General features: G+C 37.6%; 1 protein-coding gene across 1 annotated transcript in view; it reads right to left on the bottom strand.

Annotated features, from left to right (window-relative positions):
• Positions 1–16,263, bottom strand: part of DLGAP2 (DLG associated protein 2) — an 83,698-nt gene that overhangs the window by 18,104 nt on the left and 49,331 nt on the right. The window contains exons 5-7 of the mRNA XM_057371990.1: positions 14,712–15,061; positions 4,527–4,612; positions 2,929–3,344 (exon numbers count right to left, since the gene is read on the bottom strand). Coding sequence (XP_057227973.1) covers positions 2,929–3,344; positions 4,527–4,612; positions 14,712–15,061 — 852 coding nt within the window. The remainder of the gene's footprint in view (positions 1–2,928; positions 3,345–4,526; positions 4,613–14,711; positions 15,062–16,263) is intronic.

Raw genomic sequence — 16,263 nt, 5'->3', positions numbered from 1 at the left:
TTCCCTTGTTTAAACAGAGAAAGTACTTATTATACCACTTTTGTTACAGAAAATAGAAGTTGTGYCATAAGGAAAGCCTTCTCCTATGAGATGCTAAGCTATATTTGTTCTTTGGGTACAATTAATATATTCAGGCCAAAAAGAAATGATTCAGCATTAAGGATGACTGTTTGAATGTACAAACTTTGCTGTGAAGTGTTTTGGGAATGGTAGTCTTGCTGGAAGATGGAAAACCATATTTATTTACTTTTGGTGAAGCCATTTTCATATATTTTCTTCAAGGAAGTGCCAGATGTTTAAATCTATCARGATACATTTCATGCTGGGATATAATGAAACTTAAATTCTTAAGGATACAYACCTTACAACTCTGTAGCTCAAATTGGGGATACAAAGCATTCCAAAGACTCAGTAGGAAAAAAGAATATTCACATAGAATTTTTAGAATGTTGTGAAGCTCATTCCTTTAGTGAAATTAATTATTTGAAAACTTCCTTTAACTTGATCTAAGTGTTATTAGATGAAGGGATAGCATTTAAAAAATAATATAATTTTGAAATTATTTTAGGAAGTTGTCTTGAAATGAGTCACAATGGAAAACTGGAACTTTACGGTTCACTTTTGATGGTCAACTGAATGCAAACTTTTGACTTTGCAAGCACTATGTAGACCTAGTCTATAACTTCTTTAACCTATTAGGTAGATCAAAATGTTCCCCCAAACACAAGTAATTAACCCATTTTTGTTAGTTTCAAAGAGATTTCAAGGGTTTCAGTTGTATTTTATCAACTCTCTTATCAGGCAATTGCTCTTTTTCTCTTACAGATTAGAGTCCCTCCACAAACAGGGAAACGAAATCATAATGTTTTGTTTTTTTGACTGAAATATTCTGAGTTAAAAGGGTGCCACTAACTCTAAATATTAATAAAAATTACTGAAGTCCATATTGTCTTCATGTCCTCTGTACAATTTCCTGAAAACTACCTTCTTGACTGCCATTTCACCATGCAGCAAAATATTTCAGAGTATTTCTGGAGTGCAAGAGTACCGTTTCACATGATGGAAAAGAGAATGGTTCTGCACCTGAGAGCAGGTAGCCAGCTAAAGTCAGATCATCCACATTTTCCTCATGGAGCACCAAGTTTCATATTTCAAAGAACAACAGTTCTAACTGCCTCTACACGTGTCTGAGTGAAGGAGGAGTACGGATGTGAGGGTGTTTCCATTGCTCATTTCGTACGGCTGCAGATTTGACTAGGGCTGTGCAAAAGGAAGATCTTAGAGAGAGAGGAAGTAGGAGAAGTCCAGCCCTTGCCTGCAGAGTCCTCACTAGGAAAGAGGGGGCTAATGGCCCGTGTGCTTCTCTCCTTTGCTTCCTAATAATCTTACTCTTTCCAAGGAGATCAAAGTCTTGCTCTTTGAACCCCTGCTTCAGATTGATGTTCCTACATCAGTAACAGGTGATCCAGGAAGCAGGTGCTTTGGGATTCTTAATGATGGCAATGAAACATCAGCAGTGYAAAGATTTGAAGAATTGAAAAAGAAGACATATGTGATAAAAAGAAGTACGGAKGAATAACCATTATCAAAGAAGGCTTGGAAATCCTCACACAGGCTAATCAAAGAAAAATATTTTATTATTCATACTTTAACAGTCYCTAGGAGGGTATTATTTCCCCTTCACAGTATCAGTATGAGGGGAAAATTGTGACCTCTGCTCTGCCATGGTGAAAATAAGGACAAAACCTACAGTCCAGAAAGYACCGGAGGCTGAATGAGGGAAAGCCAGTCCAATGCACTGCCCCGCCCCCAATCCTATGTTGTTACTTGGCAGACTTATGCACAGTRGAGAGGAGAAATATGACTGTAAAATAAAAAAGTGATGACGTAAAAACATAGACGTTCTTTGTTTTGAAAAGGTCAGTGCAAGAAATATAAATTGGCCTTTTGGTCACCATGCTGGCCTGGCTCRATACCTGAGGGCACATCATAGTAAGAACTCATCAACAACTCTGAAAGAAGATGATCAGGAAAAAGTACTCAGAGGTGATGGGAAAATTTGTAAGGGTGCAGGGAAAGATGCTAGTAAGAAAACTTAATATAAATTAATTTGTGCTCTGAAAAAATCTCAGCTGAGACAATAATTCAGATTGTCAGGGATTGAAATATTTATAAAACTGAGACTGAAGAACAAGGATAATTGACCTCAAAGGGAATCACAGAGAGCTGGCTACTGAGTCCTAGGACTACTTTGATATATTACTATCATTAGCACTGTCTTGGATCTTGTTCCAAAATAGTCTACATTATTTTTCACTTTATCCCATCGCTCCTTTCAAGGTGTCCATGGGACATGAAAGAATAATAAAGATTCTTGACAAAATTGTAATAAGAAAATGCTGCTGAATTTTCTAAGAATGCATATGCCTTGTAACTGCAGAAGCGCTTTAACCATTGTTCTGGCCTGTTACTCCTTTCTGTTCTTCCAACAGGCTCAAGCCTCTGTAAACGAACAGAAACATTTTTAAAATGGCTGCTCACTAATAAGAGGCAAARTCTCAGGTTTCAGGAAAAGGACAACATAGGACCACCCTGTGTGCTCTGGCAAAGGGTCAGGCACTGAAGCCGTAGAGGGGAGTGGGAAGGATGTGTCATGCTTGGAGTTGTGGATGGAGCTATTGCACCATCTGAGCTCTATTTAATAACAGACTTTGACCCTGCACTGCACTCTTGAGCTGGCTCCTTAACTACTTCCACAAAACCTTACTCTGGGAGACACAATCTTGTGCACTCAGCTGCAGGATAGAGTTCTTATACTTTATGATTCTTTGCCATAAGGTATAAGAGAAACCACAGCCCACAGCTTTATCCCAACAGATTTCTTATTTTAGCTATTGCTTATAAGAAAAGACACTGAAATGTTCTTACTTTCTTCAGAAAGATCATTTTCCTCTGCTTCTCTTTCCATTTCTTTGCACCATCCTTCCATTCTCTTAGTTTCAGTGTGCAGTAACTTCATAAACCAAGATCCGTCCCGTCGACAAGGAGACATCCGGCCAGTCTCTACTGTCTCAATGGCTGGCTCCAGCCAGGGCTCTGGTGGTGGAAGGTTTGAGGTGTCCACTGGGGTCCTGTAATCTTCTCTGTAACTGAACAGTCCCTGTGTCCGCACAGTTCTCACTGCACTGTACTGGGTGGGTGTGCTGGGCTCGGAGTGCTGCTGGAATGACGAGCCAAATTGAAGTCCCTTATCTTCCATGGTGATGTGTCCTGGGAAACCCTCCAGTTCCAGGTCAGCCTGGACTGCTGCTGTTACACTGTTTGAGCGCTTGAATCGTCCATGCCTTGGTGAAGAGGGAAGAAAGAAAAGGTATTAAGACATACAAGTAACATATATGATAGTACAGAGTCACAGAATAATTTTACAGTGAGCGGATTCTGTTCTTGTCGGACTTTAGGTYACACATTTTTTCTTTGTGTATATCTCACTGAAATTAGATGGTGAGTAGCAACAAAGAGGAAAAACAAAGTGCATAGTGGAATCATTGATCTAAGCAAGGGTACAAAAGAAAATAATTTAAATTATCTCTGGAAGCAAATATTGRTTTATTCTCATACTACAAAATAATACATATAATTTCTAAATAAACTGGAAATAACTAGCAGAACTAGAACTTCCTACAAGTAAGTCTGTAAAGTATATATATATATAAAATTTTCAAATGTTCAGAATTTTAAGTATAAAAATCTGAAAAACTGCTCAGTTAGGACTTTTGAGAATCCTGTTTTACAAGAAAGATAGCTGCCCATTAAAGGTTGATTTTCTACTGTTACATGACACCAAATAATGATATCTTAGAAAAGCTTTGTGTTAAAAATTTAGATAAAGAAGCAAAGATTATTTGTGAAATCTTTTCACATGGGAGCCTATTGTCTCAAATTACTTCTAGTCAATGATGGCAAAAGGCAATTAGAGGCAGATACTGTCTGACAGCTGCCGTGAAAGGAGATAATGTTCTGGTCCAGTACTTGACAAACAGCGCCTGCCAGGGATAACCCATGGGTCAGTACATGGGCCAGCAGCTTTTCAAAACCAGGGAAGGACTGAACAAGTGGAAGAGCTGATTCTAGTCTAGAAAAAAGGAACCATGGGTTGCATCCCAGGCATTATGACTCTTGTGTGGGCTGGGAAAGCCTGGATCAGCTTCAGAAGTCCTATCAAAGGAAGACTGTTCCAATACACAACTATTAGTATTTGTTCTGTCAATAATGAAATTATATTAAGCCACTACTTCAATTTAATACTTTCACTTCCTTCCCTCCAATTAAAAACTGGAAAGTTAGTTAAATGTGAGCAAATATTAAGTAATCTCCACAAATTTTACCAAATGACAAGCATGCATATAATAAACTTGGCTTTGTGAATTATTTAGTGGCAGCACTTGCCAGGTGTTTGTTATTAACTCTGTTTACAAATGTGTGTTGTGTTATGAAAGACTACAGATTTTTGAACATGCTTGAAKTACCGTTTTTCATCTTCCACTTGTATTCCAACAGAGTGGTATTCCCGCAGGCCTCTGCTTTCAGTGTCTGAATCAGTTGCTGTTTCCACCTAATTCAACACAAAAGATACATCTGCAGAGTGAGCATCGACACCTCAGCACTATTTCTACACACATTCATTCAAAATTAATTATATATTTCACCTCTTACTGCTAAGAAACATCTAGAACAGTAAAATAAATGYAATAGGTATTCAGCCTGGTATCACTGTTTTGGTGCTTTGTCTTCTTATTAAAGCTTTGCACAAGTACTTCTGCTATGTAATACCTTATTTCAGATGTAAGCAGAAGCAATTACTCAGTTGGGTGGAAGCARGAAATAAGCTTGGTCTGGAAGGGCTGTTCTCAGAATGAGGAATCCACAGGGTAACCCCTTTTTATATTATTATAAACCAGTCTCATTATAGTCCTTGATTTACAAAATAAAATAAAATCTCAAGTAGCCCCATAAGCTTGCAAGTGATAAAAAGAAATGGAGCAATGAAATTTTATCGACAACTGTGTTGACAAATATAAAACCATTAAAAGATGTGAGGGTTACAGCAGAATGCCCTATCTCACCTTTTTAAATAAAACAGTCCTGAAAATGCTATATCAGGCAGGCAATTTATGCACTTTTTATAGTATTCCCATCTGAAATACACTTACTGAAATATATTCACAGCAGTTTCCTTCATGACTGAGACTTGCGTTTGCAAGTTTCTGTGGGATTTTATATARCACTTCCCACCACCACACCGCCCCCAAGTCTTTGACACAGACAGAGCAATTGCTGCAGTATGCAAATTTTACTGAATCAAGGGAGAGCAGGAATAAAAGAAAAAGTAAAACTGACTTCTCCTTCTAAATGATAGTTTCACTGTTAAATCACAAAAAATATTATTAGCAACCAGTTGTTCAATATGCACACTCCATGTGTGAATTCAAAGAATATATCTGATGATAAAGACAAGAAAAGTTTTACCCTTWCAGCAGTCACAGGCTCCTCCTCAGGAAAGAGCCTGATGGTCTTTGCAGCTGTGTCTCAGCTGCACAGAACCAATCCCACCTGGTTTCTGAAAGGATGCAGAGACAAGGTGGGAGGAGGGTGGCAAATGAGTGTATATGTGGTCTGCACTTCTTGAAGAAGCCAGTTGCTGGTAACTTCCTCTATTTTTAAGYCATAGCCTAGTTGTACATTCAAATTGAAGGGAATTCCAGCCAGAAATTAGTACATGTTCATATTTGCCTGTGYGTGAGTCTTGGAGATGCTCATGAGAACAACTAGTGCAGGAGCCCTYCAGGAAATGTTAATGGCAAGATTGAACTATGCAGTGTAGCACCAGGCACAGGAGCTAAAATCTCTGGCTATCTGTGTGACAATGGTATGAGAAAGACACATTTCCCAGCAATTCCATTTATTCTGCATAAGGCCTAGGGGACAGTGCATGCTGCCATCTGTTTGCACCCTGGCAGCTGCATGGGAGCTGGCTATATTCACTTGGATGGGGCAGTGCATTGAGCGGACTAAAATATTAAACTTGATAACAGTCCCCAGAATGTGRTGCTGTCAGTATTAAAAGAAAGATTCCTCTTGACATTGGCAGTAAAAAAAAGCCTCAGCCATGCAGGTAGCAGCTTGGATGAAAAAAAAGCCAGAACAACCAACTGAAATGATAGGAAAATTGGTTTCCTAGTTAAGGTGAGTCTTGGCTGCAACATGACTGAGATGCTTCAGCTGCATGTGGGGTCACAGTCTCTTTAAGAACATGTTCTAAGCAAAGCAGGTCCAGTTTTTAGCACAAGAGATATCTATCAGGAAAGACAGAAGGGTCTATTTATAGCACACAAGAGTCCAAAAGAGGCTTAAATAACAAATTATAGTCTAAGTGAGGTGCTAGGCACTCACCTAGTCCTTTCAGTGATTTGAGGAATTCTGCATATAAAACATTCATTTCATGAATTAACTGGGAAAAGAATGAGATGCTCATGTGGGCTGTTGTGGGGGGCAGAGGGCAAGTTACACTTTGCAGCTTTGACTGCTGCAATGAGACTTCAGTAAAATTTGCGTGGATATGTTTTGAAAAGTGAAGCCAACTTATTCTCAGAGGCAGAGGAGGTGACTGAGAGGGGACCTTACAAATGTCTTTCAGTATCTGAAGAGAGGGTGTCAAGAGGATGTTTCCAAGCTCTGCTCAGTGATGCCAAGCACCAGGACAAGACACAAGGGGCAGAAACTGAATAGGGAAGAACTGCTTTACTGTGTCAATGACCAAGAACTGGAACAGATTGCCCAGAGAGGCTGTGGAGTCTCCCTCAYTGGAGATATTCAAGAACCACCTGGATGCATTCCTGTGCAATGTTCTCTAGGATAACCCTGCTTGAGCAGGGAGGTTGGACCAGTGACCTGCTGTGGTCCCTTCCAATCTGACYCATTCTGTGATTCTGTAGTGAATAAGAGCAGATAGCACAAAATGCTTGGACAATGGCTCTTGGTTGTGCCTGTATGAGTGCTAGAAGAATGATGATGTCCGAGGTGGGGAAGCATTTTCTGGGGGATGTTGTTTGATGTTGAAATCCATAACAACATCTGGAGTGATCAGGAAGTCTAAACTGTTCCCAGGAGCTATGGTGCTGGGGTTCATCCCCAAAGCAACCAGTCACTCTGTGTTAAATAACATAATTGTGGAAGATATTGCCCAGAGAAGTTGTGGATACCTCATTTCTGGAAGCGTGTTTGAGGCCAAATTGGATGGGGCCCTGAGCTCCCTCGTCTAGTGAAAGGTGTCCCTGATCATGGAAGGGGGTTGTAACTAGATAATCTTTAAAGTCCTTTCCTACCCAAACCATTCTATAATTCTATGGTATTTTATTATTCTATTGGACTGGGTCCAAAGGAAAAGACCAACATAATTTATTACTTCCACTTGTTGATTAAGATCCCTGAACTAGTTCAACACTCAGGATGATGGYGTCAGTGATATAGGCACAGGCTCCACAGGACTACAAACCTTAAGATTTGACAAGGGAAAAGAGGTTTGTGGATGGCCAGGTTGAAGAAGTTGAGCAGATGGGAATGCAGGATTTATCAAGGCCTTCTGCTCGCTCACCAGGTTCAGCATGGAAGGACAAGACATTGTGGGTCAGTTCAGACCTGAGCCAAAGCCAGAGAGATGAAGCCAAGCTGACATCTCCACWTGTCAGTCTACCTTCACCCCTTCCAAAGCACTGTGCTTCCTCCACAGGGTGATATTCTTAGAATGATATTCTTATTCTATCTAATATACTCCTTGGTACCTATGGAGTGAGTCCTGGGGTGTGAGGTGTAGGCCAGATTCCTGGACACAGAAATAGGGTAGGGAGGGTCAATGGCATCATACTCGTGGGGCTAATGTGGCTGGTAACACTCTAGAGGTCAGTAATGGCCAATGGACAGAGAACAGCCTTTTGCTTTCCACAAAGATGTCTCAGCAGCTCAGACATGGTGCTGTTGAAATWTGATGGTCCAAGGATATCAACAAGGAAGGGCCCCTATGGAAAACATCAATTGGTCCCTCAATTTTTTCTGGAACAAAGCAGGCAGACTTGCAACATGGACTCTTCCTTATTGCACATAAAAACCAGACCTGTTTTTGCCATCTACATTGTTTGTTTTACTAAGAAATAGCAGGTCTTCTTTTGAACTCTGCTTCTGATGTGTGGAGGCAAATTTACCTTYTGTATTTGGAATGGGTTTGTGTATTTCCACTGATGCAACACATCAAGAAAAAAATCTTTTTCATCTATCTGTTTTCAAGTGTTTTCTTGCTGGCATTTCACCTAGAGATATAATCCTGAGTAGTTTACCCAATAKTCAATTGACACCTAGAATTCACAAACACAAATCAAGTAATATGCTCTACACTTTTATTAAAAACAAATTATCAGAAAAACCATGATCCAGGTATCAAAATAAAAATGATACTACTTATCTCTAAATATAAACTCTTGCCAAATTATCCTTCTCTCTGTCTTGCCAAGACTGACACTAACTAAATGACCTGATGATTGCCTTGATATTTTAATGCTTTCATTTTCTCACTGAGCCTTGTAACAGCAGGAGATTGCCAATTTTGTGTGTGTGTGTGTGGGCACGATCTAGGATTGCAAATATTGAAACAACCAACAAAATGGAAAATGGAGGCAAATACCAACACAAGGAAAAATGGAAAATAATATACTAATTTGCAATCATAAAGAAAAAAAAAGAACAAATAAATTACATTGCTGTATGACAGATATTATAAAAACTCCTGCTAGAAAAGAGCATGAAACTCTTTAATCAGATTGGCCAGGCTAAACTCAAATGAACAGAGGATAAAAAGTAATACATTTGGTTTGACTGTGTGACTCTTAAAACTCTAATAAGTCTTACTAAATCTGTTGTTATTCTCCTTGATTTATTATAGTTTTAATATTTACATGGGTTGTAAAAGCCTTAATATTTGCAAATTGGCCTACAGTATCAGGAAAGCAAAATAATGTRAAAAATTGTATCTTTACATGTTTATGATGGAGTCTCACACAAAAGAGGGAAGAAAACAATAGCCAGTAATGACCAAAAGCAGAAGGCATAGATCTAATATAGTACATCATCTTCCTCTCAGTTTGCAAAAAAAAAAAAAAAAAAAAAAAAAGAGCTACAAGCTTCTTACAAAATGGCATTTTATGCCATGAAAAATGTTTTCTTACATGCTTGTGTCCACTAGGCTTATAATATTAATAATGAATGTAATGGAGCATTTTGAGATTATTTCTATTTTGTCAATGTTCCTTGTGGTTCCCTTCCAACTCTGGATTTCCACGATTCTCTGATTCTATGTTTTACCTTTCACAAAGACATACATTTGTCTTCACATTCCTTTCTGTTGATACAAGGAGCAGACAATACTATTAATCCCCCAAGATCAGTCATTGGTGACTGATACAGCTCTAAACTTGAAAACTCAGTATCACATTGCTYGGCAATAAAGTGTCAAATATGCTCAAACATGAAAAAACAACAAGTAAATTATAGTAACATAAAATTATTTTAATAAATGTAATTCACTGTTTCAAGTAACTTGCTTGTTGCAATCAATCTTGGTATGTTTATAGGCATGTATTCTAGCAAAGAATGCATGAACTAAATTATTCCTAAAAATATTTACATTTGCTTTTATTAGATAATATTTTGAATCACTTAAAACCAATCTTTATTTCTGTACTAAAGCCKTATTCTGCTCTTAAACATGAGCACTGCAACAAAACAGTGCAGCATCTTAAAACTTCCAGTCTGAGCGTCTATGCATTCTGTCTCTAAGGCAGACTYGAAGTCAATCTACCTAATGCATAAGAAAACAGATTTTAACCTGTTGACTTTTGCTTTTCTCTCAGAAACATTAGTAGTAAGAGTCCTCCAAGCCACATTATCTCTCCCCATGCAACTTCACTGCCCTCAATGGGTTTTAACTGCTGTAACCAATTTATTCTATAATTAGAATTTAATAAAAAATCTCTCTGATGATGTACAGGAAGGGAAATAATTCACCCTTCCTCTCTTGCATASGTTTCTCCGTGAACAAGACTAAAATAGAGTAGAAAACACTGCTTTTGACATCAGATCAAGTGCATGTAATTGTGAATTCAGATAACCATTCYTAAGTATGGGGAGACTTATTTGTATGCAGTGACTTCAAGGTARGAAAAACACCTCAAATAAAACTACAGCACTAACTGCTATTGCTTTCCTTAATTAATGGAATACCTTAACCAGCCAAAAAATATCCACTCTTTCAAAATAAGTTTTAGAAACCCAGCAAAATAAATTTATACATTCATGCTTGGGAGATTTTTTGTGTCTCACCACAGAGCTCCATTTTGTCACTCCACTACTTCGCAGCTGAACATCTGGACTACTCAAATAATGTGGCATGGCACAGTAAGTCCTAATTACCAAAAGAATATAATATAATACCTTGAAAACTTCCTCTGATCTTTTAAGAAAGGACTTTTTACTAAAAATACAAGTCACAGTTTAGAAATGGGATTTAGGTCAAGCTAACATGAGATTGTAGCAAGAAAATAATGCATGCAGTAGAGGTTACTGATAACTTTTTTGGTGCATTTAATCCCAAGTGGTAAATTACTCTGAACCACAAATATTCACTGACATCTCMAAGCAAAGGACTTCATGCACTCTTCTCACAAAAGCACTGGCAAAGTCTCATTTTAGGAGAATAAACAATATTTACCTCTAAAACTTTAGATCATTTATGATCCAAAGACAAGTGTAATCAATGAAAATATTTATTTTGATTGCTCTATATACACTGAAGTAGAGCACTGACAAAAATGGCATAATCTAAACAGTACAAAAAAAATATGTAGTTGCCTATCTGAGTACATTTGCCATGTGGGTACAAAATGCTTTGTGCTMAAGGGGAATTCTAGTTTGAGAGTGTAGGATATCATGAACAATGTTTTTGCCATGTTACATGAAAAATGTAATTAAAATATATGAATATGAATATAAATATATAAAAATATATAAAGGGCAGAAGATCCCCTTTTGATTTTTCAAAAAAAAAATCAGGCAGGCGAGCTCTCGTACTAATCTCCCTGGATACAGCCTTTAATTTRTAAGGATTTGTTTAATGTAGATTCTGAAGATTATAAAAATCCCACTAGGTATTTTAAAGCRTGATCTTCTGATGATAAATGAAGATGACAGAGTCCATTCTCTATGCTACAATTAGTGCTTGTCTCCAAAAATACCACCATGAATCAGCCTTCACACTTGGAACATTTGTTTCTATCTCATTCGTTTCCGGGGTTTCTGTTCAATTTGAGAAGCCTTGATGTCTTTTAAATAGAGAAGAAACAAAGGACTGTGTGTTATAAGGAGAAACTTCTTGACATGTTTTCTTATATATTTCACATTCCAAATGCTTTTAATATGAAATGGTTTATAACTAGAGCAGAATGTTAATCATTAGCATATATACCAGGGTGTGCAAAAGAGCAAGGAAAATCCTGGAAWATATCTTAGCAACAACCTTGTTCTGATTTAGTGTTTATTTTACTCTTGACAATCTCTACTCTCCATTCTAATTCAAATAATTTGATTAGTCTTTTGCTATCATGATAGAAGAGAGRGATGAAGTTTATAGCTACTAGTATTACAAGAGGTTTTTTTCTTTCTAGATCTATATATTCTTACAATTGCTGACTAAATTTTTAATCTCAAAATCATTATTTTGAAATTCATTTGAATTAATACATCAACATTTTTCTTCCCAGTGCTTGCTGACATGCCTGACAGTATTTGTCTTGATTTAAATATGTCACTGGAGAAAAACAAAAAAACCCCGAAGTCATCCAGCTATTTGCAGGCACAGCTTTGTTTCTGAAACTTTTTTTTTATTTTGTTCAAAATTACCATCTGGGATAGGACTAACATACCGTGGGCTGGATTAGTGTATCTCTGTGCTGCTCTCTGTCCCCGCAGATGGTTGTTACTGAAATTTGTAGTAACTGCAGTGCTTTCTTGGGAGCTTGAGTTCTCTGTGCACGTGAATACCRATCCTATTGGCAATGCCTGGCACACCAGGGCCTTTTAAAAGGACTTTTATTCACTACATGCACCCTACACCAATCATATATCTCAAAGACTTGGGAGCCTGGGGTGGGTCCATTGTATTTCCACTTGCAGAGGCACTGCTGGTTGCTCTGTACCTTTGCTCTTCTCGGCTCTTGTATGAGGCTGTCTTGGCAAGCAACCTTCCATCAATGTGTTAAAGGAGTGGAACATTAAAAAATGCACGAATTAACCATCCTGATAGCAAATTAACTAATGCAAATAAATGCAAATTCAATGCATTACTCTGGCATGGCATACTAATGAGAAAACAAGTAATTTAGTCAATCAAGGAAATATGCAAATAAAAAACATCCTTTTCCAAGGTAGTTTGACACAGAAGTCTAAAAGAAATTAAATACTGCAACTGTATTTTGAATGCATAAATTATTATTTGTGCAGTTTGCAATAMGAACATTCTACCTTGTGTTTTTAATCTATACAAACTTGGCAATAGTAATGCAACAAAATGCATTTCCTGTTTCAAAATATTTCCTATTGCAGAACTATATTTTTCATGCTAATGTGATGTTTGACACTTAGTGCTGAAAAAAATCCCAAACAACTAAAATGTTCTCTCAGGATACCGTTGAAAATTGAACCTTGTCTAATGTCAAATGCTACAACCGAGCAGTTTGTATTTCTTGAAAGATAGCAAACAGCTCACTCTTCTAAAACCTGCTGCTGCAAACATTTGCCTTTCTCCATGTGTGCACCTGAGGATCAACATTACAGACCAAGTGTCAGATGATGAGCTGCTATGGGAGATCCGCTGCTGCTCTAGAAATCATGGCACGGGTGTTTTTGTGGATTATAAACATGGATTATTAAAGACAGCATACATAAAGGAGGGCCAGGGCCCAGTGAAAATTACCAGTCATCAGCTGTAGTAATAAACAGGATCAAGTGATGTAATCAAAGTTCCAGAATTAATTGCTGTAATATCAGGACTGACCAAATCAAGACACCGACATTGATAAATACCACTGTGCACAAGTGTAAAAGAGAGACATGAACAACACTGGATACTATTCTTTTCTGAAGAGTAAGTTTCAGGGTAGGAGCTAAAAGGTACCAAAGATTCCTTTGCTGCTCCTATGAGMTTTTCAGCTTTATGTGCCAAGCCCCTTCTCTGAACAATTCAGGATACACTAACTACCTTGTAAAACATCTGAAAAGTAGCCATCTGAATATTTTACCATGGTTGTTAAATTGAATTCTACTCTTCTGCATCTGAAGAATCAGAAGAAAATACTTATATGTCAAGAAATGGAACAACAGCTTTCTGTCAAAGCAGATTCCTTCCCATTAGACTAATGCATTATGGAACAGCAAAATTACAGTACACTAAAATGTTAACCTGTGAAGTTCAATCAGCAGCTGTGACACGCTTAACCCAAACACTTTTGTATGACTATATTACAAAATTCATGGAAATGGAATTACTACTTTTTAAAGAAAATAATATACTTCCTTTTATATTCTTGTATATTTCTAGTATACAGTCACTCCCTGGGCTTTTTTACACGGACAATTACCTTCTCAAGATCTATGTCGCTGTCTTCACAATACCTACAACTATGTCAAAATAAATGTCATTTTCTCTATAGCTGATCTAGCAAAAATAAGCACAGAAGTGAACCCAGTGATGCAAAACGGAATATTCAGCAGAACCTGAATTTTCCTCCTGTCTCAAAGGACTTCATATTCATTACAAATTCACCTTTCCGATTTTTATTATTACTTGATATTTCCTAGAGATTTAAACAAATGACCATTTCTAGCTATCTAGTATTTTCCATTTAGTAGAAGGAATAGCAATCTAAATTTGCATTTGGAATTGTCTTATTTCATTTGCCTGAAACAACAGAACTTGACTAAGCTTTCCACAGTCTGACACACATTTTGTCAGGTAAAATAAATGTCTCGAGTTTTGATGGACAAATGGAARAATGCTCAAAGACTGTGTTTATTAATGTTATTTCATTACTTGCCATCTCTAATAATGCTGTATCTACACCAGCACATTTCTTTCTCCTTTTTGATACCTTCTTCCCAGCACAATTAAAAGTAAGGACAAGGATCTCTTTTTAGGTAGAATAATCGAAGATCGAGTGGCATTWCACATTTTTCAAGGTCAAAAGAGAAATATAATGAAAAAAGCACAGTAAAGCATTTTAAAGCTGGTGAAATTCTATAAAAAGGACTGTGAATTCATGGAGGGAAGGAGATGAACATGCTGTTCACCTGCAGCTCTGCAGTATAATTTTCATATCAAGTGTTAATGACAGGTAACCTCCCTAGAGATTTATTCATTCATTCATTTTCTCCCAGGTACAGTGTGTTAGCCAAAGACTTTTCTGCACAGCCATGATGTGAATTACAATGAATGCTAAGCAGCCAGGGGTTGTTTGTTAGATTATTAGAGCAAGTGAAGCTGAATGACTCATTCTCTGCTATTTACAGAAAGAAGACAAGCAATTCATGGCAGGCAGATGTTAATGATAGACTACCTGGATCCCTATAGAGGAACGGCGACTCTTCAGAAACTCCTCAGCCTTGGACACGAGGATGGCCTTGTCGCTGGTGCGGATGGAGGTGCTCTGGCTCTCGGCCGCGTGGCGCTGGGCAGCCGCCGTCTCCAGGGCRAGGTTCATGGCCTTGTTACTGTCCAGGCTGTCGGTGGAGTTGTAGAGCCCTCGCCCATCCTGAGGCCACGGGGATATCCTCTGAGCGCGGCTGTCGTGATACGCGTCCTGCGTGGACTCTGTGCTGCTCTGCGCCGTGACTGAGATCAGGGGCTTGGAAGTGGTACGAGGGGGTACTGGTGGTGGTGTTTTTTTGTAACTTGTGTAAGTTACAGCTATGGAAAGAATTTTTAAAAAACAAACAAAAAAAAACCACACGCAAAAAGAAAAAAAAAGGAAAAAGAAAGAGAGAAATCAAGATTAATCTGAAGGAAACTTGAAAACAGAAATCAACTTAAGATTGTGCTACCTGAAAACTTGAATGGTAATGTAGTGCTCTTCATGAACTTTTTTGAGAGTGTCTCTCAGTGTCTGATCGATATCCGCAGAAATGTTTTACTTCAACAAGGAAGAAGGAAAAGGAGGAAAAGGAGGAAATGGGAAATTACAATGAAGATGAAAGAATTATTGAGGATATGTGTGTTAAGACTTGTGTTGTTATGTATACACTGGGGCTTCTGAGATTGTCCCCACGTGGATAAAGCTCATAAGAGAAATAAAGGAAGATTATTTTCCCCCATTCTTATCATCTGAACTGTGAGCTTTGTATRGATACAATATATTACAAAAATAGCATCAATATACTGGAACAAAATATTATTCATCTTCTACTTTATGATATGCCACGCTTTGACCTTTTAAAATCCTTCCAAGTGCCCAGGAAGGAATTAGGCAAGGTTGGCTACTTACTTGTTTAAGAGGCATTTATTTTTTAAATATCCACAATACTGTTAATAATAGGAAATTCAAGGCATGTTAAAAATATTATAATATATGCAAAGCTATTAAGACTTTGATGAGCAGAGCAGTTCTGAGGCTGGTTTAACATAGATTCTGTCTTCCAGCATAWGGCTCAATAAAACATCCAAGAAAACTACAGATGCAGAACTGTGCCAATACTGCTTCCTTGCAAAATTAAAAAAAAATTATAGAGATTAATATTTAGTCATTAATAKAACACAGTTATATTTTCTAATTGTCTAAGCCCACTATACACTTTTTTTTTTTTGGTACTAATAAGAGTATTTCTGTTGTGGAAGAGTATTTTCCCCAAAGCACATATAATCACTATTTATAAAATTAGCAACTGATAATAAAATGCATTGTGACATGTCTTTCTTTATTCCTGTATTGGGAAACCAAGTCAAATTCTCTTGTGGAATTACAGGAGTAAGTTTGCCTTTTTCTGGTGTTACTAAATGAATTGACATTGCAACAGTGATGCTGGTAACCTTGGAATTGGGGTTTCTTGAGTCCAAAAAGGATTCTGCAAGAGTTCCTCTTCCCATTACACCAGTATGGGCTGATGAGCAATGAA

The sequence above is a fragment of the Malurus melanocephalus genome, unplaced genomic scaffold (genome assembly GCF_030028575.1).
Source record: "Malurus melanocephalus ecotype Western Australia unplaced genomic scaffold, MMel_1.1 scaffold_6, whole genome shotgun sequence".
Taxonomy (NCBI): Eukaryota; Metazoa; Chordata; class Aves; order Passeriformes; family Maluridae; genus Malurus; species Malurus melanocephalus.
This window is presented reverse-complemented; position numbering and strand designations above follow the sequence as displayed.